Consider the following 23,737-nt stretch of genomic DNA (forward strand, 5'->3'; position numbering starts at 1 on the left):
AAGCCTAAAGATGGACTTTTAAATTTGATTTTTTTTTCTCTTTTAGATCCAGAATGTTTTTAGGTTTAATGTGTATATAAAAAAAGCAGCTGGTTTGGGCTGAGACCATGTCTGCAGCCCAGAGTGACGCAGACCAATTCAGACTTATACACACCCCAATCAAGGCAGTGGAACAAGAGTTGGTTCCTGTCACCAGGCTTCTTTTGCCCACAAAACACATACAATTTTCCATTAGCCCGAATGCTAATTTCAGATGTCCTTTTGACAAAAGGATGACAAATTTGAAGTCCAGTTAGGAAGTTAACTATAGCGACAGGGCTATAGCAGATTTATCGACTTAAGGTTTACATTCAGTTAACGGCATCCAATCAGAATATGACTGCCGACCGTCATGCTTATGACTTTTAGTACTTGTTAATTCATTTATTATTCCTGCAGGGGAAAAGGCTGAAAATGTTTAATAGAGAACATTTGAAATAAATTCAAATTGGAACCCAGTACCGTCATTCCGCTCAAATAGATCCTGACTTCGCATTTCACCATTGCAGGTTAGAACTGGAATTAAAAGGTTTTAAAAAGTGAAATTGACTAATGTATTCATTTAAAGAGCCTTTGATTGACCAGCCTCGTCTGAGGTTGGTAGAAAATCATGTATATTATTTTTGTGCTTTGCAAATTTCTTCCTTAATTATTGTATGAATTAAACTCATACAGTATCCTATGCGAGGCCAGTCAACGTGTGCAAATGATATCTGGTGGTTGATAGAAGATGAAAAAAAATGTTTTCAGAAGCTCTTTAAGCATTTATATAAATATTATTTTAGTGTGCATATGTGCCATTACTGAACAAAGGAGCAAGACGTGAGTGATGAAGGCAATGGCAGGATTTTATTACCCAAAACAAAACAAGAGTAGTCAAGGAATCTGGCAGGGCTGGATAGACGTGCTAGCGAGTCAAGGTCGAAACTATAGAAGCGCGCGAACTTTCAGGCTCTGCAGGCTGAATGCGGCACGCTGGAGGAGCCCACCTGTGGGGGATAAATAGCAGCAGAGTAATTTGGAACAGGTGAAGGCAGTAATTAATAAACTGGTGATCGTGAACGAGGAAATAGTTGTGAAGTGTGATCGGTGTTGGTCTGAGTGTATTCTTGACTGGGGCAGCATGTTAAAGCATGTTAAAACTCTTAAATCCACATTAGAGAGGCTATACATACTTAGAAATGTATAGCCTCTCTTGTTCTGATCTCTTACATTACGTTTGTGTTTGAGAGAGAAATCTTTAACCTTTCCAGTCAAGTGATTTTAAAGGAGTTAATAGAGGAACAGCAGTACTGTGTTGGTGCGTAGTATGTATGCATGTGTATATGACACACAGAGGGATGGGTGGGAGAAAGAAAGGGAAAGATATTTGAAACACGAGACGTGTTCAGATGCAGTAACAGTATCAGATGTTTCTGGATGTATTTCGAATCTGCATAATTTTGCACGTTTGCACCTCTGCACTAGATTTTCGCTTCATACATATACACACATCATAAACATGTAACCAGAGAGCACTTTACCAGCTGCAAAACTGCTTCACCCTTCCCAAATGCACAGGTGTGAATATATAGTTTTGTTTGCTGCTCTTTTCCATCCTATACTTTTATTTCATGATTTCTGTGCTAATGCTGAACATGGGTGACATTACCTGGAAAATAACAATCATTACTTATTTTAAATAAGAAAACAGTTTTATATATATTTGTTTTATATAGATTAAGATTAATAAACCATTTTGCTTCATATAATCCTTTCATGTTTTCTTTGATTGGGGGGGGGGAATAAATTTTTTATATTAGTTTTCTGTTTAACTGGTCTTTACATTTTAAAACATATACTGAAATCAAGAACTGCACTCTCTGATCCATCAAAATACCAGTGATCAAAAACATCTCCGCCTAGGTGAAACACTGAAATGTCTCACCAAACATAGGCCCTTTTCTGCTACAGTATTTTCTTGCAGTGTCCTTAAGATTTTAGGAATACGTAGTCTTTTGATGTATGTTTTACGAAACTCTTTTATGAAACCTTCACACAGGTGTTTTTTCACTCTTCTATGTTCCATTTGTAACCGTGTCAGTCTCTATCTGTCACAAAATTCCATTTCTGCATTTGTATGAGTTCAACATGACACAGCTGTTTAATTGCTTAATAGACGCAATGGCTGTTATTTAACACCCACTCATATACTATAGATTTGTTGATTTGTTTTATATATTGATATAATGTGTGTTTCCTTGTTGGGGATTATGCAATGATAAAGAATATTTTCTAATAACACGTACTTCATAAACTAATAATGCAGACATTGTCTATTTCTAATAATGCACTTACTCTTCAAGAAGAATGTTTGAAACTGAAAATAAGAAATACCAAAATTGGAATTCAATTTGATAACATGTTGGCTTTCCTCCACTGCTGTGAACTACTTTTTATTTGGCAAAGCACATAACTGATTAGTTAAAGGACATATTTAGTCTTCTGTCAAGTGCCAAGTTAAGGATAGGTGCCACCACAGTATTTAACTTTTTTCTGTGTGTATGCGGGTGTACTAAATAAATTATTTTTCCAACTGGTATACTTGATTCATAGTTCTAGCACTGCTGTTTGTATTTAAATTCAATTTGTGCCTTTTTTAGACATTAATTCTTCCTCCGTCTGGTTTTCTCTCGACATCTGTTTTTTGTCTCGACGAAGTCTTTGTTCATCTTGAGGATTTCCGTCAGTGGAACTTTGAGGTTTGAAGAGTTTATAATGCAAAATGCTGACAGGGGTTTCAGGGAAAAAAGAAAAAAGAACAAATGGAGGAAGATTAGAGAGAAACATTCACCCTTGATATTCACCCACCAATCCAGTGGCAACTAATAGGTGTTTTTCCATTTCTGCATCAAACCTCAGCTATAAAGATTACATAATAATGCAGTGTAAAGTCTAGATGTGATGCCTTATCTGTTGATTCTTGGTGTGATCGACAGATATATTCTTGAATGTGTGTTGTCAACCTTTTTATGTTCTGTAATTTAATGACCATTATCTACAAAACAACCAAATGTTGGACAAATACTTTTAAAATATATTTCTTCAATTCTTCAACTTTTAAAATATATTTCTGTACTTATTGTTGTTTGGTATTGCACTTATGAACATTTTGTAATTCTTTCTAGGTGTCAGCACTATCTCCTATATCTGGAAGTATCCTAGTTCAATGGTATCTTGTACTCTAACCTATTGTACTGGCTAGGATGCATTCTAGTAAATGACCTTTTGTAAGTCGTTCTGGATAAGTGTCTGATAAATGCCATAAGCTATCAACTAAACTACATTGTTATGGAACCTGAGGATTGTTAGTGATCAGTTTGCAATCTGACCAGCCATGACAGTGGGACCTCAGAACTCCTTGAAGTCCAAAATCATGATTCTGGCAATAACAAAGGCTTTTGGATAGCAAGTACATTGCAAAACCACCTCAGCTGAGTCCATTGACCTGAATCCATTCATCTGTAAGAGTATGGGCCAGACTGTAAGAATACAAGCTGGGGTGTAAGTGTACAGGCTGGGGTGTATATGTATGGGCTCGGGTATATGTATACGGGCTGGGGTGTATGTGTATGGGCTGGGGTGTAAGTTTACAGGCTGGGGTGTAAGTGTACAGGCTCGGGTGTCAGAAAGCTGGGAGTCTTTAACAGTGTAATGGCATACCCATTAATGATGTGATCATGATGTTCACTGGTCATTATGTGTGGTCCCTTTGAGGTAATCTTATCCATTTTTGCTTGTGATATTATAAGGATTTTTTTCTTGTGTTAACTAAATTGTTCATTTTTGATATTACTCACAAAAAAGCAAGTGAGCATTTATAGAAAAAGTGAATATACAACAGATTTTTCGCTCTCCTGTATGAATGTCATTGTGGCCTATTTTGCTGTATCAGCAGTGTAAGATAATATCAGCATTTATATCTGACTGACAGTTACAGGGCAAATGCCAGATCATATCTTTCTTTCAGTAAACTAATGTACCTACAGTGATACAATTGGATCAAATCAAGGTAAAGATTTCTAATGATTGACAGTTTATAGATGCAGACGATTACTTTTTCTTATTTTAAATTTCGGCTAATATACATTTTTTTGGACTTATTTATTATGCAACTATATAACTACCATACTATTTCAAAATAAAACAACAAGAATAGGAACGGCTATATCAGCACACTTAAAAGGCATCATTCAATATGTATGAAGGAGTGAATCGTGGGAAATTGCTGTCAGAATTTTCTGTATACAGTTATCATTAAGTTTATTGTAGTCATCAGTTATACTTTTGAGTTTATACAATACAAAATGTGCTATGTGTATTGGGGCATTATCAAATCATATCTAATGAAGCATTATTGTTTTCATGAGTGTTTTCTATGTCTATGTACATCTGCCTTTGTGTGTGGTTATCATGGAGAGATAGCATGATAGGCAGAGAAGAGAGGTAAGATAAGGAATGAGGTCAGCGTAAGAGAAATGTGACAGCTTTTTGTTTGTATCAGCATGTGGTTAAGGTGAACAGAGAGATGCAGGAGAGGTGAAGTGCAGAATGAGTATATTTACTCGTTATCAGCATGTGGTTTTTGAGGGGGTGGGGGACTGATACAGAATTAGAATGCTACGTAAACGCTTTGTTTCAAATAGTGGATTTTGATGTGTTTGCACGTGCATGTGTTTGTGTGTTTACTGTTCACCCAAAGCATGTGAAAGTCAGTGAATTTGTTGTTGCGTGAACAAAAGTAGCTAGTGAGAATGGAAATTTGATGGTCAAATTAAAGATACACAGATACATAGAGACATTTATATGAATTATATTAAAACTGGTGTACTGTGGCGGTATCTTCATCCGGTCAAAGAAATCATAACAGACTAGAGAATACCACAGAGTAATGACTATGTGTTCATGTGCATACAAACACTTGTCTGGGTGTATAAGTGTCTGTCTGTTTGTGTGTTTGTGTATTATTTCCACTTTACTTCTTGTCATGTAACCCTTTTAGGAATATGGACAGTGCCAACTAGAAGAGAGAAAGAAACAAAAAGAGAAAGAGATGTCAGGGTCTCTGTGGCTCACGTAGTTGTGACTGTGAACCTCAAACAACAGGAAATTCACCTGGTCTGCAACTGTTCTGTCTAGGCTTACACACACAAACATACACAGAGACAGACACACACACACACACACACACACACACACACACACACACACACACACACACACACACACACACACACACACACACACACACACACACATTCAAGAACATGAAAACTGCTTGATGTAGAATATGCAACAAGTCTGTTCAAGCTGTTCTCATCCATAAGCATTTTCTTTTACCAGTAGTTGTATGAATACACACACACACACACACACACACACACACACACACACACACACACACACACATACACACACACATACACATTCATGCAGGCACACTCTTTTCAAGAGTACTGTATATACTGCGGATATGAAGAGCTCTTTGGAGTTCCCTTTGGTGCCCAAAATCAGGGCACACACGCAAGAACTGACACACTGACATAAACACACACTGACACAGAAACACCCGCTTTGTCTGACACAGTCATAGATCAGTATTAAATGAAGTTGGCTAAATTGGTCACAGGTATCTACTGACTAACTCATTGCAGACCGATTGCAGGCAGATGGTAATAGTGTCAAAGAATTACTCTCAATTAATCGTGTTTTTTTGTTACATGAATCCTCTTAAGAACCTGTATGAGATTCCATGAGCATCTCAACGAAGACAAAGTACAATGTGTTACTGATACGGAATGAATGGAAAAGAAACAGGAGGGAAGAGAGAGAGCGAAAGACTGGAAGAGAGAGAGAAAGATTGGAAGAGAGAGAGAAAGATTGGAAAAGAGAGAGACAAGCTGAGATGGGGGGTCAGAAGGAGAGGGGGATGGACATTCCTGGCAATGAAAGCACAGATAAAAGAGTTTCTTACTGGCAGGCATATTCTTTATGAGAGAGACAGAGAAAGGGAAGGAAAAAGCAAGAGACTACATGAAAGAGGAATAGTCAGAGTGAAAGAAAAGCCAGTAAACCACTTAAAAAGACTCTGAGGTTGACACCTTCAAGTCCACCTCCTCTCTCAGTCAAATATTCCCCCACTCTCTCTCTCTTTTTCTGTCTCTGTTTTTGTGAGATTTTTGTAGTTTTTGATGTTTTCATTTTCTGAGTGAGAAATGCCTGTCACACTCAGTCCTCTTAGCATGGTAGAGCCTTTGATAGTCCTGGTGGGAAGGCCAACGAGAGGAAACTTTAATTCTATGTTGATAAAGGTCAAGCTAATAAGACTAAGACTCCCCTAAGTATTGCACTATCTACATACTGTAAATGTCAATATGGCTCAGAGGCAGAGCCTCTGCAGTGTTTAATTTACAATTCACTTACAAGGGTTTTAATCTTGATATTCACAGATATTCATGTCTTATAAGCAGCAAGAACTTGTTTGTGCCCTTAGCTCAGAGCTAACCAGTACAAAAAATAACACTAAAATATAAATATGCAAACAGGAAACAACCAAAATGATGCAGTTTGCAGGAGTTCTTTTGGCTGAGTAGGGCTGCTCTCCCTCTTGTGGACAAAAGTTTTTTTTCCCATTGTTAAAAATGTTCCTCATTTTTCCTTTTCATATCGATTGGATTTACAGATTATTGCATCCTGTTCCTGATCCTGTAGAATACTAGGTTTTATTTTAAATGACTTTTCTTTGACCAAGGCTAGCAATTCAATTCAAATAGTTAAATCCCAAAACAAAAAATTCCTAAATCGAGGTAAATCTGTATCTTGAGACATTACAATCATAATGCAATTACAATAATAATGCCAATCATAATGATGTTGACTCATTAAAACTTTAATTAACTTCTTTTCTATGTGTTTCAAAAGTGGTATAAATATTCCACATTTGAAATAATTTTGTTCACTTTTCTTCAGATACAATACCTTATGTTTCAAATTGACTAATAAATGTTTTAGGCAGAGATCCTTTTATATTTGCAAATAATTACTTTTAAATAAAGGCCTCACTTGGTCAGCTTTATGACATAAGTCCTCCTGATGTCTGCTTTATGAGCAGCTAGCAACCAGGTTTGTTCATTCACAACTAGGTACCAATCATCATAGGTTGTTTACAGTCCCCTTAAAAATGATGTATTTGGGGGAAAAAGAAGTAAAATAAGAACCATAGATAAACAATTAGTCACTGATATTTTGTTTACCTTAATATGATTGGTATATATTTTACCTTGCTTTCATACCTTAAATGAAGAAATATTACTTTCAGCTGAGGTTAAAACCAAAAAGTAATGAATAAGTCAAAATAAAAATCAAAGATTCAATAAAAAAATAACCTAGGAATATATTTTTCAAAACATAACACATTACAATTATTGGCATCATTAGAATTTCTTATGTAGAAAAACATTTTTCCATGTAGATTTTAGTTTTCAAGGTCTATGTATTTAGAAAGCCTTTATGGCTCAGCCATGCCATCTGATTTGTTGGGGTAAAAAATATGTCAGATGCCAGTTTGTCAATATGTGGAAAGTTTAAAGAGCACACAAATGAAATGAGATAAATTTGCTGATCTTCATAAATCAGGCAATAGTTGTGAAAAATAACATCTACATATCTGCCAATGTCAATCTAAACTGCAACCTGGCGTTATTCCCAACAATACATTTTGAATGAACAGTATTTGTCCATCATGACTGCAGGAAGCAGTACTTTTGGGAAAGCCTGTATGGAACATTCCTACTTTGCTCCCTCATCATTTCTCCTTCACCGCAAAAAAAGTTTTTTTCCCAAAAGCCCCTTCCAAAAACTGAAAGGGTGTTTTGGGAATGAGTAAAAGTGTGAGACATACTCATACCAATTCATTGCCTATTCATTCATCCTGGCAGGATAACGGGAAGGTTTTTTTTCATGTTTCATCAGATCTTCCATTGAAAGGAATTCTGGAATAGGAAAGTGGTACTTGATTTTCAAGAGCCAGCATCAAGTCTTCTTACTGCAGTAAGGTGTGTGAGGATATTCAAACACATGCAGTTGACTGAGGCAGAGTGTGCAGGCATGGCTCTGAGGCTGGGCCTGTATGTAACACATCTTGTGCTTATTAGTGGCAGTAACTGCAGAAGACAAAACAGGGCATTTTAAGGTCATTATATTTAAGGTCATTATTATATACACTCTGTCTTAATTTTTTTAATCAACATTAGTTGAAGTGTCCTGATTTGTTAATGTGTGTATGTGTACAGTGGAATAAATGAGAAATGTCATATTTTATGTCACCCACCTGCTCTGGGATTATGAGTATGCAATGACTGGTCCTAACATTGCTGTCTGCAATCTAAAAAGTCTTGAAAGTTTGGGGTTAAGAAAATACACAAATACACATGTTTCATTCCGGTGTTTCATTTCACTTCGATATACAGTAAAGCCTAATCATGTTTCTTTGAATTTCAGTCTGGCTTTGTACCTTAAATAGGAAGTCCTAAAGAGGATACTTTTACAATGAATTTTGTTTTCCAAATGGCTCTTTTTGGGATAAGGATAAACAATCCAGAATTACATTTCATTTACAGCATTTGGCAGATGCCCTTGTCCAGAATGAATTACAGAATTGCCTTGTAGTCTCTATCAAACTCATATCCTCATGTGACAATAGATAAGTCATCTTTGAGAATACTCTCAAGCTAAAGTCCAAGCCAGGCCAGAAAAGAAGAATGATATGAAGAATATAGGGATGTGTGTATGATTTTATTAAAAGTAAGATTTTCTTTGTGGTATGAAAAGAGAGTTTTATTTTCTTACTTAAAGAGATGAGAAAATGTGTTTGTGTGATCAGTACTACTCCTCTTGACAGGAAATGTCTATTGAATTAACGGTCAGATTATTGAATTTACACAATGTTCAGTTCATCCCTAATGGACAGTGATCTGCACTATAAGAATACACTGGACATTTTGGTGTATACCGTTTCCTCAAATATGGTTTTCAAAAGCGGCTCTTCAGAGTGCCTATGACACAGGCATTTTATAATAAATTAGTAAGACTGTAGTCCTTAAGGGCAGCCCAGAAGGAAATCATGTCATGGGTCCCAAGAAATAACTAGTTTTCCACTGCAGGCTTAGTGATAGAGTTATAGCATTACATCAGGGAATGATCTGTCCCTCTATATTGTTAGCAGGAAAGCCAAAAACTGCTTATACAGAGATAAAGTTACTAATGCCATGGTGCCAGCCATAGTCAAGATTCTATAATATGGGTGCTTCTTTAAGTGGTTGTGTATACTTCAACATGATGATCAATTTCTCTTGTTGTGCATGTATATATATGCTGTGTGTGTGTGTGTGTGTGTGTGTGTGTGTGTGTGTGTGTGTGTGTGTGTGTGTGTGCGCGAGAGAGAGAGAGAGAGCGAGTATGAGAGCAAGTGAGTATGAGTGAGAAGGCCATATTTAGGTTCTTTGGTAACAGTATAGTGTGTGTACACTCCAGATAGCCACATAAGCACATCTGAGTTCCAAGCAGTGAGCAGGTTAGATTTACTGAAATATCAACCACACATACACACTTGCACACCCACACCCACGCTATACACACACATTCTGAGTTTATCTCCCTGCTTGGTTTTTGGCCTGCTACCTCATTAATTTCACCAATTGTTTTGTACAGTCTTGGCCTTTTGTTTTTTTAAATATCAGATGATAATTTGCAGTTTTCAGGGTTCACTTCATTGGATACAGAACATGTGTTCATGGACAGCACACCTCACTAAAAATTGAATTTGTGTGTGTGTGTGTACAGCTCAGATTGAGGTGATCCCCTGTAAAATCTGTGGAGACAAGTCATCAGGTGTTCACTATGGCGTCATCACCTGTGAGGGCTGTAAGGTGAGACCAATATTGTACTTGTACTTAAGCCCTGAATTCAGCCAATGGACCAATTTTAATTTATACTTTTATTACTCTCTCCCTAACACTAGTCTATGATTTGATTTGTGGATAAATAATTGTTATTCTACTCACTCTCCTCTCTCTCTTCCTCTCTCTCCTATCTATTTCTTCCTCTGTCTGTCTGTCTCTCTCTCTCTCTCTCTCTCTCTCTCTCTCTCTCTCTCTCTCTCTCTCTCTCTCTCTCTCTCTCTCTCTCACTCACTTATTCTTCTCTTCGGTTTAGGGTTTTTTCCGGAGAAGTCAGTCATCCAGTGTACAGTATTCCTGCTCCAGACAGAGTAACTGTCTCATCGATCGTGCCAGCAGGAACCGCTGCCAGAGCTGCCGCCTCAAGAAATGTGTTGCCCAGGGAATGAGCCGGGATGGTGAGAGAGAGAGAGAGAGAGAGAGAGAGAGAGAGAGAGAGAGAGAGAGAGAGAGAGAGAGAGAGAGAGAGAGAGAGAGAAAGAAGGAAAGATAGAGAGTGAGAAAGAGAGAAAGGATAACAGAAGGAGGGATGCATACAAAGCTTTCAGTATGGTATCTTGAATATGGCACACACTGGACATTAGCTAGTGTTGCCATTTGAATAACTTTACTTACTCTCTGCCCTGTGGACTCTTCAGCGGTCAAGTTTGGCCGCATGTCTAAGCGTCAAAGGGATTCTCTGATCGCTGAGGTTGAGAGACACCGGCAGCAGCAGCGTCTCCAGGCGAACCAGGATGAGCCACAGAGTCTCCCTGCCTTCCGGACCAGTAAAGAACCCCGCGTCCACTCACCCCATCTCATCCAGCCCCTGGTTCCCACCTACTCCTGCCCCCTGGACCTAGAGCGGCCCATCCGCTCAACAGAAGTACACCCTTACCTGAGCTGTGCCACAGGCGAGGCCCAGGCTCTGGGCATGGCCTACAGAGGTACCCAGAGGAGTGGAAACAGCAGCAGCTTTTCAGCAGGGAGAGGTGAGAGGCTTCCTGTCTGTCTCTCTCCTTGTCTATCTCTTGCTCCCTGTTTGTCTCTCCTTTCCTGCTGATCTCTCATTCCCTGTCTTTGTGCTTTCTCTTATAGGCTTTGACTCCAGGAAATCAACTCCCGACACGATCCTGAGCATGCCTGCAAGTGAAATGGAATTACGACCTTTTGATCCCGAAGGCTCATTCTGCCTCTACCCTACCTCAATGCACATAGGTCAGACAGACCTGAAAATCAAGTTTAGGATGTTTAGTGAGAAGAATGTTTTCAGGTTTAGGGATTCTGACAACTACTGTGTGTGTGTGTGTGTGTGTGTGTGTGTGTGTGTGTGTGAGTGTGCGTGCGTGTGTGTGTGTGTGTGTGTAGAGGAGCTGTGTGCAAGTATTGTGCGTTCTCACAGAGAGACAAGTCAGTATCGTGTGGATGAGCTACAAACTCTCAGATGGAAGATCTTCAGTAGGGAGGAGGTCCATGCCTACCAGAGCAAGGTTCCACACCACTACCACTGCATTCCTCTCTGCTGCCTACATGATAAATAAATGAGACAATCCCTTAACCATTACATTACTACAACTATAGTTTCCATCTCCGCCACACTGAGCAAAACTGTTTGGTTGTGCTACCTCAGACTATTAGTGCCTACCTGTGTTTGTCCTCTCAGTGTTTCTTTATTCATAATTCCCTTCCTTCACCATTCTTTGCCTTTTATCATGATTCTCATTTATTAACCTTGTGAATTTAGTCCAATCTATTTTACATTTTAGGCATTCAGCAAACACTCTTATTCAGAGCAACTTAAAAAACTGCTTTGTCATTTAGTCATAGAATGTATCCTAACCAGTTCAGTAGGTTAGAGTTCAGATACCATTGATCTAATCTAATCTAATCTAATCTAATCTAATCTAATCTAATCTGTCTCTCACACATACTTTCTCTTTCTCTCTCTGTACAGACTGTGGATGAGATGTGGCAGCACTGTGCAATGCGACTAACGGATGCAGTGCAGTATGTAGTGGAGTTCGCAAAGCGCATCCCTGGCTTCCGGCAACTTGGCCAGAATGATCAAATCTGCCTACTCAAGAGTGGTGAGTGGTGATGCAGTCCAGCAGGGCAGACCAGTAGGTCAGGCCTATGCCCTGAGTCAGCACTTACCCCTCCATATCTGTCTTTGTTTTCTCTTCTTTCTCTCCACATTCCTCCCAGTCTACATTTCTTGGTCTTTTGCATCTGTGTAAGGTTCCTCCCCTCTCTCTTTTTGTTGTTGTGTCCGTTTGTGTGCGGCCCTCTTGCTCAGGCTCGATGGAGGTTGTTCTGGTCCGTATGAGTCGGTTGTTTAACCCTGAAAATGGCACAGTCTTCTTTGACGGCAAGTTTGCTGGAACAGAGCTGTTCAAGTCTCTTGGTAAGCCAAACATCTGAAATGACAAAATCCCAGTGTTCTCGATTCTGTGAGGAATGTGTGATGTCATGCCACTAGGATGCCCTGCCATTCTATAAATCCTTACATTTCTCCTTCCATCTATTTATGTCTCTTAGCAGTTTTACTTTTGTCCTATGATGATTCTTGTATGTGTGTGTGTGTGTGTGTGTGTGTGTGTGTGTGTGTGTGTGTGTGTGTGTCTGTCTGTCTGTCTGTGTTACAGCATGCGGTGATTTTATCGCAGCTGTGTTTGACTTTGCTCACAGTCTTTGTGCTCTGAGGCTAACTGAACAGCAGGTGGCGCTGTTCAGTGCGCTCGTACTCATAAACGCAGGTATGGGACATTTTCCCAAACATGCTTGACATTCTCATAAAAACAACACAGACATTAATGATATAGCTGTTTCTGTCTACAGATCGCCCATGTCTAGAGGACAGAGATAGAGTGCTGAGAGTAAGAAAAGACATGGAGCTAGCCCTCCGTCACCTCCTGCACAGAGACAACCAGGAAAGTCTACTGCACAAGGTGTGTCCATAGGTTTGTGTGCTTGTGTGTGCATGTCATGGTGTGTGTGTGTGTGTGTGTGTGTGTGTGTGTGTGTGCGTGTGCGTGTGCGTGTGCGTGTGCGTTTGAAAAATGAAAACCATGCCCAGAACTTACACACTGCAAAGATTGACATGACCATCGCAATATAGCTATGTAGAATGCAAGTGTAGTTGAAGGAAATAAACAATGGAGAATATTAAGGAAGAGAAAATCGGACGTGATAAGAATAGACAAGACATTTCTTTATTAGTTATTTCCTTCGGACTCTGAAAATGTGGTTCTTTATTTTGTGTGATTTTTCAGTTGTACCAGAAGGTGACGGTGTTGAGGAGCCTATGTGCGCTGCATATAGAGAAGCTGCGTTGGTTCCGTCAACTCTATCCGTTCACAGTTCACTCTCTCTTTCCTGCTCTCTACAAGGAGCTCTTTGGTTCAGACATTGATGTACAGTCAGTGGCTACACTCTGAACGCACAACAAATAACACAGTGCAGTTACTAAGAGAATATTTTAATTAATATGTCTAAACCTTCTAAAATAAATGAATATATTTTTGTAATTCTGAAAAGATAATAATCAAAGTAATATAATTATATTTGTGTGTGTACTTTGGTGCACATGCTATTTTGTAGTGTGAAACAAAACTATTGTTACAAATATTAAGCTGCTTAGCTGTGATGGTATTTTTTAATTTATGTAGTATAGGCTGTTAAGTGTTGATGCCTGTATATAAATGTGATCAGAAGGCTTTTTTACAGTCTGTGAAAACCCTCTTGGCCCTGTTGGCTCATTGCTAAGCTGTTTGAAGTATTACTGAATCTTTCAAGACTATGGGACTGTTGCATTGAAAATTACTTACTTGAACACCATATCAGGATACAGGGCTTTGCACAAGGGTGACAGAATTAGGTCAACTCTGATGCACACTGTCTGTTCATATACAGAAAGAAACGTAACTAGACTGTCCCTTGAAGTTGTACATTATTGATTGCATTGCCATAGAGCATTTTTTTTAATTATTATTTTTTGCTTCTTTTGAATGTTCTACATTTGTACAGTTGTCTGCTTCATTTCAGTCTCTTTATTTCGGACTATGTAGATAACTGGAGCAAGTACTAAAGACCATTGTAAGTTAGGTTATTTATACATATGAATTGTGAATGATTGCACAAACTGCATTAATTAAAAATAATTGCTTGATGGAAAATTTGACATATTCCACAATTTTCTTTTGAACACAACTTACTATGGCTTAGCCAGGAACCCCTTGCAGTTTTACGTGTTACAACCTGATTTCTGAGAGACTTTATTCAGAATTGATTTTTCCATGAATCTTCGGTCACACAGTGTTTATACAGTCTAAGTTACGTCATCTAAACTGCTTTTACACCATACTTTTTATATATTTACATTTATATTTAAAGTTAAATTTTATATATAGCCCAGTTTAGTCATTAAATATTGAATCATTTTATGTTTCATGTGGGGTTATTAATATTCACTTTTAAATAAAGTAATTGTAGCCGAAGATATTAGATCTGTTATGATCTTACTCTTCACACGTTGTGTTTAAACACCATGTAAGGGGTTTATAAAGACACTGTACAATTATAATGGCAGCACTTAGCATGAATCTTATGACATAATACAACCTATGCTAGCATTATTTTTATGAATGTTTATGTACTATTCATGAGAGCATGATATGTCTTATAAATCTATTAAGAAGTCTTGCTCTCTTGCTAAGTATTCATGTGGATTATTTTGGTCTGATATCCCAGATGTTATGACTATTGGACTATTGTCAAGGTACACCAGGCACCCTGCCCGAGGGACACAGCCACTGTATCACACACACACACACACACACACACACACACACACACACTCACACCGCACCTGCTCCCAATCACCTTATTATTGACTGCTTGCACCTGTACCTTGATTTGCCTCAACTGTGTCCCACGGGCTCCACAGGTTCACTCATCCAGTGCTGTGCATTGCTTCTCATGCATTGCTTCTCGTGTACCACAGATGCCCTGATTGTAACTGCTCCTTTGCTGCATCCCTACTCCTACTTTCTTTCTTTCCTTTTATTTCAGCTTACAGCAATGCTTCATTATTTTTGTTTCAGTGGAGAGTAAACACTCCATTCCTGCACTCGTGTCACACTCCCTCCCTGTGTCTTATGTGACCTCACAACTATATTCTATATTATGTGATGTCATAACTATAATTCAGTTTCTGGTTGATGCGCAAACATTTATGATTTTTACTTAATTTGTTTTTTTAACACCCACTCAAAAAAAACAACAACAATAAAACACACACAATAAAGATGGTTGAACAATAACAATAAAGATGGTTGAAAATAAAAAAAGATTTTGACTAAATGTTTGACTGATCCTATACTCTGTATTAGTTTTAAATCATAATGTTCACAAACACAAACTGGTCTTGAGGATGCTTAAGATGTTTGACACAAAGTTTTCACTGATATCTCATAAAATTTAGTTACTAATTTTTCCAAGTAGGTTTACATGGCAACTACAGTGATCAAAGTGCTTTCAGCACATTTTATGCTGCCTCTCCGGTGTGAGAACAAGCCCTGAGAAGACTTTATTATCACCATAATCTTATCTAACATTTTTCAGACCCTGCCAGGTTTAGACTTCACCATGTATTAGTTGTGCATAGTATTTAATATGTTCCATATGAAGGTTTATTTGTTACCTTATATCTGAAATCTTTCATATAAGGAACTTTAAACTTTCTCAACAATAGAACCTTGACTGAGACAAGGCATATTACTTACTTTTACTTACGTTTTGCTATATAATCAAAATAACATGATTATACGGGAAGTGTTTGGACCACTGCATCTACACATTTCTGTAAGAACAGCACAGTGAAAATTTAATCAGAAACATAATTTTGAGCAATTGGTTTACAGTAAAAAGCACTTAAAGGGAGATGACTTGTTTTTCTGTGCTCCATGATTAAGCTGGATATGTTATAATTTCATTCTGACATACTTCCTCTTTCATTAAGACATAACCTCATTTTTTTTGGAAACTATTTGCTTTTTCCATACTTGGCAGTCGCACATCCCAGATGTTCGTTATCACTGCGCAAATATCAATGGTGCAGGCAAATTTTTGTATAATGTCCTGCATTTCCATGCTGATTTCCAGAGCAAACATGAACATCTACACATTTTTGCAAGAACAACACAATGAGAATATCATTGGAAACAACATCTTAGCAAATTTCAGTTTAACCCCACAAGCTAAAAATTCAAGGCCATGTGAATCACCACCAGTACCTGCTATCATGGAATCTGTATATCTTAGGGTTTTCATTCAGTTCACAGTGACTGAATTAGATGCAGTTTAGTCGGCATCTAATTAAATCGTTCTTTTTGACTGGTTTACAATAAAAAGCACTTAAAGGGAGATGTATAAACAATAGCCTGGCAGTTTTGAATGCAGTTGGCACATATCCAGAAGATAAGAAGTTGTTGATCATGACAGAGATGAAAGGAAGCATCTCTGATACAGACAGTTGAGCAGTGCTGCATGTCTTTCATATAGACCAAAAAAACATGCTGCCATTCCTGAGGTGCACTAGAATAACAGTCTTTGTGTCTGGGTATGGCCCCTGACCATGTTCTGTTCAGACATATCTTTTTCCACACATAGCATTTTATACATAGTCCTTTAGGTGGTAAAAACTGCAAGGGTACTGTGTATGGCTGTATGCTCAGCAGGTACAACTTAATCTGGCACAGGAGGATTTCTGTTTAAATGTTAAAGTCACTACTGTGCTTGGAACAGTGCCCACTCAACAATATCCACCCAAAAGCTGTCCTGTAGGTAGAAACTTACAACTGGTGTAGGCTTACACAAACCATGAGTGTGCGGAAAGATGGGTTATAGACTAATATATAACAGTATACTACTAAATGTATGTGACTAGCTTTAAGGGGCGTTCTCCCTTTCCACTGCGTGACTCATGCCAGACAATTGGCATTCCTCTCTCAGCTCTCTCCCATATAAAAGCTCGTCCACACGCGTACGAAGACGGCAGCAGAATTGTACTGATCGTGCAGTGAAACGAATTATACTGCGCTAACGCAGTTTTGTCAATAGGTCTGGCAACAAGAATTGCACTCTCACGAGTGGCACAACTGCAGCTACAAGCAGACCTCCAAGCAGTCGTAAGGTTTCTGAAGCCCTCACGAGTTGGCAAAGTTCTCAATACTAGTAATGGGGACGTTACGGGGATACTTGTTTTTGCTGATGGCATTTGTGGTGAAGGCGTCGGAAGGTAGGCGCAAACGTTAACTACGACCTAGTTTTCATCTTAATAACACAAAAGTGGTTAGATTTTTTACTTAAAAGCAAGTTCAAAAATAACCTATAAGAATGGCGCATTATATCGGGTTGCGTAAATGTGCGATCTTGCATAATCGTGCTTAGTTGAAACTGCGCAAATATCAGTGGTACGGGCAAATTTCTGTATAGTGTCCAGCATTTCCAGGTCGATTTCCGGAGCAAAGAAGAGTCACTTTCGTCATTCGATGGATGAAAAAAGTCTGTTCAACTTAATATAATATTGTTCTTCATGACTGCACCAGCATTACAACAGCATTAACCCAAGTTGGCCTGAATGAATTACTGGGATTTGGGGCTTACTGGGACCGTTCTTGACAGTAATAAAACTCCTGCTAATTCTATTCAGGTTACCATGATAAATAATATTGTCTGTTTCGCTGTCTTTTTCACAGAGCACATGTTACAAAAAGAAATTTCACTCATCGGTAAGGCTAAATCAAATTTACGTGGAATTTACGTGGTCAGAAATTTTCAGGGCATGACCTTAACATCTGTCATAATGGTATGTATTGTCTTATTTCACGTCTACTGGATCTGGATTCAGACGTGATGGCGCAGTCAAAGGTGTCTCCTGAACCTCCTGATAAACAGTGGATGGGTGAAACAGGTGATAAATGGTGGGACTATGTTTAGAGAAAGAGAACTATTAACTATTGAATATGGTTCTCCTCTGAGGACCCCAAAATATATGCCTTTTGTTTTGAATATATTTAAATAATTTTAAAATAAATTTAGTTAGCAGTGCATTGTATGGTTCATGGTATGCCCCACATTCATTTTCATATGTAGTTGCCTGCCTGTTTATGCTAGTTTCAGAATTCATTTGCACCTAATTTGTGTTTTGATTGCAGTTTTTGGCTTGTTCTCTGAATGCTAAATACATCCTGCTCTTTCTACCAGTCTGTTCCATTCCCTAATGTCCTCTGCCATAATCTTTCACCTTCTTTTGTCATTCATTGATCTGTCATTATTTGTCATTTTTTGCTCTGCTCTCCCTGTCTGTGCAGATTTTTCACATCGGCAAAAAGTTGGGCCCCGCTCCATGGGACCGCACATTCCCTTTCCTCCAGCCCATCCAACCCACAGCAACCTCCAAGCCATCTGTAGTCATGGTAACCATCGCCCCCGATATCCCAAGGACATGCTGCCTACGAGTGGCTTTGGTTACCTGTACCGTCAGGCCCAAGCCATCAATCAGCTGGAGTCATGGTTCACTGAGTGCTGCAGCAGTGTCACTGAGGATAAGCAGCTGACTCTTTGCTGTGTACAGCAAGCGGTGAGAGGCACATGTTGATGGTGTGCACATTTGCCATTACAAGAGTTCAGTAACTACTATTCACATGAAAGACCAATTCAGAGGATATATAGGTGATTGCTTGGTGTACTCCCAGTGAATTCCTGTAATTCTATACCTTATTCATTAGATGAGTATATTTATGCAACAGGCACAGTGGAAACCCCTTTATTTCTGGCTTTGTACCTGGTTAATTGGGGATAAAACTATTGCAATTTTGATTAATAGACCTATTCTGGGGTCTCTATGAAATGTGTGAACTACATCACATCTTGAGCATCTTGAGGTGCTCTCAGTCATGTTTGTAATAGTTGAGTTCTTATCTGTAGATGCTTTCTGGTGTGTTCGACATTTGTTGTTGTTCATTCCTCTCTATTCTGTTACCGAGTGTACTGTTGTACCATAAACAAAGCAAACTGTGCAATAAACAAAAGGACATTAAGGGCTCTATGGGGTAAAATTCTGAGTCATTTTATCTGTGACTCAATGTTGTGGTATTCCACACAGATAGACAAAACATTGTACAGCCTTGAGGATTATCATTGGTGCACAATGATAACACTAGAGAATGATTCAATTTGTAGGCAAATAAAGGTATTTCAAAAATAAGCTCTCTCTCTCTCTCTCTCTCTCTCTCTCTCTCTCTCTCTCTCTCTCTCTCTTTCTCTTTCTGTCTGTCCTTCCTCCCAGCATATATTTTCTAGCCACCCGCTTTTTGGTTTGTTTGTTGCTTCCTAAATTTGTCTTTCTTTTTCTGTCTGAGAACCCATATGCATGCAAGTTCCAATACTTTTTCCGGTTGTAATATTGCAGTGGGAAGAGTCACTTTCTGCCTTTTGCAATGAAGAATTCACGATTAAGACCAAGCAGTATCACTGCTGCATGAAGGAAGCTGGAGCAAGATGGGAATGCTTTAAGAAGAATGCACCAGACCAGTCCTACCAGGCCTCTGATCACAAGTCATGGACCAACATCCCTAGCCAAACCTTTAATTTTAACCCTGGTACATGCCAGAAAACAAGGTATTTCTCACATATACATGAAATGCACATAAATATGAAATCCAATTTAAAATGTTTCAAAAGTGGCAACCAGTTTGTCCTTATTTACTGTTATGCCCTGGTAGCAGTGAATAGAAAGAAACAAAAAAGAAGCAAATGGGGTTTAGAAACCCTCTTTGCCTGATGCTAACTAAAATGACTAATGTAAGAATCTCCGTTGGCAAAGTCCTCTAGAAAGGGCCCTTATTGTTTATTTTTTGTGTTGTTTATATATGTTTCTCCATCATGACAGATCAGAGGTAACTCACAGTGCTTTAAGAGAGAAGGGAACACCTGACATCAGCTTTCCTCTTGGCCGCCCTAACTCTGCCAACATAGGATCCATCTGTGCAAATCGCAAGCAGCGCCCTCGTTACCTTTCCAAGTGCCTGCCATCTTCAGACTACGACTGGCTGGCCCGTCAGTCAAAGGCTATCAATGGCCTGGAAAAAGGCTTTAGTCAGTGCTGTAAAGAGAAGAAGGATGAACAGGCGTGTGCTGAGAAGAAGGTGCGTATTTATAAATGTTCCTTAGAAGGCTGACTTAGAAGCTGTCTGAACATGTCTGGACATGTTAGTTCATATCGGGCATTAGGATTTTCTGTAATGAATGCCTGGCATAGGGAATGATTCTCCTAAATAGGTTTCCTACATTTACAGCATTTAGCAGATGTCCATGTACAGAGTGACTCACAATAAAGCTTTGTAGTCTCGAGCATACATATCCTCATGTTTGAATATATGTCAGTGTTAAGAATACTATCAGGCTTAAACCCTAGCTAGAGTGGAAAAGAAGACAGTAAAAGATTTTTAGTGCATACTTTGTGTAGTGACTTAGTGAAGAGATGAGTCTTCAATTTTTATATAGCGACTGCCACTTTCTAAGCTGTACAGAGATCCAGGTGAAGTTACAGAGTCACAGTAACATTTATGTGCAAAAAACAGTGTTCTTCATTACTTCTGTGCCTCTACCTGCCTCAGTGGAAGAAGATGGTGGATATGTTCTGTAAGGAAGAGAAGGCGGCCAAAGCCAAACATTTCGACTGTTGCAAAAAGGAAAGAGGAGAAGAACAATATGACTGTTTTGCTGCTGCCGCTCCCAATCCTGACTACATCCTTGAAGATGCCAGTGGAGCTGCTTCACAAGCACATCCTACCCTAGAGGTGCTCTGTGTCTCAGAGAACTCTCCAGAGACACAGTTCACCCAGAGAGCGTAAGATGTTTGTTTTCAGTATAGTCTCATTGTTTTGGGTTAGACTCAGGACAGAAGTAGGAGTTTGGTGTGGGGGTAAGAATAGTTTCTTGTGACATGACCAGACTTTTGTTCTATGTTCTGTATTTAATAGAAAAAAAATTGGGGTGTACTTATGTAAATGTGAAGTTAAATCTCAAAAATCTTATATCAAACATTTCCCTCAGGTTACAGTTCCCTGAAAGTTTATTTGTTCCTCATTGCTGTCATCTAGTGGAAGAAAACCGATCTGCATGTTTTGAAAGAGAGGTGTGTATTTAAGGGGTTTCTGCCCCTTTTGTGAACTCTGCTCCCTCATTTGATGTTGTTGATCTCATTGTTATGGATTTGTCAACATCCACATTATACATATATTTTCTCATCAGTAAGTTTGGAATAATGAAATGAATGTTGTTACTGTTAATGTTTATGGTCAGCAATTGTTGCTGCTTTTTGCACATAACTTGTACGTCTGCACAAGATGTGAGAATTAGCAATCCATGTGGTCAATTACTGATGGCCTTATTCTTTTGTTTCAGCTGAACAAATTTGAGAGTAATCTATGTAAAGATGACCAAAATAGTATGCCATGCTGTATGAAGAAAGCCGAGAGCCGCAACAAATGTTTCACCAAGCAGTTGCTTCGCAACATTCCTGATTTAAACAGGATCAGCAGAAATAAGAAATGCCCAATCTCTTCATAATGTCCTGTGGCTGGTTGTGGATTCATTGTGTCAAACCACAGATTTATTGATGGCCTTTGAAGCCAGTTCTGTAGGTATGAATGAATGTGAATGGGTGACATAGAGAATTCACATCGAGTTGAGCCTAAGTACATTTATTACCAGCAACAGTTTAATCATTTCTATCTTTTTTTCTACAACAAAATGAATGCCTTATTTTAAGAGACATCATTTAAGAGTCTATGTTTAATGAGCATTTTATAATCAATGTGTAGACACACCTTTCCAACTAAATGTAAATCATCAAAAATGTAATCTAATAAAATGATAATAAAAACATTATTGTTCTTTTTTGGTGTGTATTGTCTTAGTGTTTTGTTTTGGGTTTTTTTTTTTTGGGGGGGGGGGGGGGGGTGTTGTTATTAGTTTATGGCCTGAAGAGTCAAATCACATTATTTAATATGAAAATACAACAGCCTCAACAAAGCTGACCTGAAAAGGGCTGTTTACTGATACTCCACATCCAACCTGACTGAGCTTGAATGATACAGCAAAGAAGAATGGGAGAAACCTCCAACAGAAAGGTGTGCCACGCTTGTAGGATCATTACCAAGAAGACTTCAGGTCATTGCTACCAAAGGTGCTTTAACCAATTAATTAAGGAAGGGTTTTGAATCCTTATGTAAATGTGATATTTCATTTACTAATTTTTAAAAAATTTTACTAAATATTATAAAATGCCTGTTTTTCCTTGTCATAATGCAATATTGTCTGTAAATTGATGAGGGAAAAAGTTGAATTCATTTTGAGATGAGTCTGAAACATTAAAATGTGGAAAACTTAAAAGGGTCTTAAAACTTTATATTTACAGTCTACAATATACTGTTGAAATATTCCGGATATTTTCAGTGGACTTTGAATTTGTAATAATTTAATCTTATAACTAACTGTACAAGTAAAAGGTAAAAACTGAGTGACTGATTGTAATATTACTTAATACATAAATATGAGCATAAATTTTCTGTGATCTAGTAATAGTTAGCATTTTACAGTCCCTTTCACAGTCCAAGCCAATTCTATAAGTGATCTACATATGCTCAAATTTCAATATCATATAGACACACAAAACCACAGCTATGGAATCAGTTGTCTCACAATAGAAAGGAGAGCATGTTTAAAATACAATCCTATATTATTTACTTCTGTTGAATCAATTAGGCCTAACCACAGCAGATGGAATCCTCCTCCCTATTTTAAGTTAGATCTAATTCCAGAACTCATCACCACTGCAGCTTCTTGACATTAAGATCATAAAATGATTTACTACTTTAAAGCGATCAACTGGGATTTCATAGTCCTGCAATTAAAAATACCCCAAGTGCTGAATTTTTTTGTTCTGGGATGAAGAATAATGGATGTAATAGTCAGACGGTGAAAAAGAGAAACAGTAATGAAGGTAAGTAAAACTCTTCAGCCCTTTTTCAATACCAGTTTTACCATGCCCTGGCTCATGTTGCCTTGCCTTTTCACCTCTGGGGTATCCCAGGTGTAATTTTAAGGGCTATTCCATTATTGTATTAAATGAAGTGTGTTAGATGAGCCCTTGGAGAGGTAAGGGAACAAGTGAACACAGGGGTCTTGCTCTGACTCTTCTTCTGCACCGATGAGTGATCATTACACTTTACACATTACACCAGCCAGCCAAGAGTGGTGCAGCTAGCTGTGTGTGGTGGAATTTTGGGAGGCAGAGGTTATGTGAAATAAACAGCCATACACCACTTGCAGGTAAAGCACATTTATTTCTTCAGAAAGACTTGTTTACACAGTGTCTTAGTAGTGTCTTACAGTCATGATGGATGGTCTGTGCATAGGTACTGGTTATATGTATCTTTAAGTAGAAACCAACTCTTATTTGTTAATCTACTGCTATTTATGTTTGTAATCTAAAGATGTTTACATTATAAATGATGTAAAATAATAAAATAAACCCACTCTCTGTTCAGCTGTTGCAATCATTATTTTAAATCATTGCCTTCTTATCAATATAACTCTGTAAACAGTCTGTAGCAAATTTTTGCCAAAGACATCAACTCAGTGGGATGCATGTTTGT

The 23,737-nt window shown here is 38.3% G+C and overlaps 2 protein-coding genes across 2 annotated transcripts; both read left to right on the forward strand.

The window, feature by feature from the left end:
- Positions 1-9,914: 9,914 nt before the first annotated feature.
- Positions 9,915-13,464, forward strand: rorc (RAR-related orphan receptor C; the record flags this gene model as incomplete). Its single annotated transcript, XM_035530906.1, has 10 exons — positions 9,915-10,004; positions 10,291-10,432; positions 10,673-11,005; positions 11,112-11,231; positions 11,382-11,503; positions 11,968-12,100; positions 12,310-12,417; positions 12,659-12,769; positions 12,852-12,961; positions 13,286-13,464. Coding segments are annotated over 10 exons (1,434 nt in total), but the record flags the coding sequence as incomplete, so codon positions are not given.
- A 3,550-nt stretch (positions 13,465-17,014) lies between these two features.
- ecm1b (extracellular matrix protein 1b) lies at positions 17,015-21,978 on the forward strand. Its single transcript, XM_027006742.2, has 9 exons — positions 17,015-17,310; positions 17,771-17,803; positions 17,923-17,985; positions 18,386-18,654; positions 19,486-19,694; positions 19,966-20,221; positions 20,693-20,925; positions 21,132-21,213; positions 21,483-21,978. Exons 1-9 carry the CDS (start codon positions 17,250-17,252, stop codon positions 21,645-21,647), a joined length of 1,371 nt encoding a protein of 456 aa, XP_026862543.2. The 5' UTR covers positions 17,015-17,249; the 3' UTR covers positions 21,648-21,978.
- Positions 21,979-23,737: the final 1,759 nt, after the last annotated feature.

This window comes from Electrophorus electricus, chromosome 10 (assembly GCF_013358815.1).
Source record: "Electrophorus electricus isolate fEleEle1 chromosome 10, fEleEle1.pri, whole genome shotgun sequence".
In the NCBI taxonomy this organism is placed as follows: Eukaryota; Metazoa; Chordata; class Actinopteri; order Gymnotiformes; family Gymnotidae; genus Electrophorus; species Electrophorus electricus.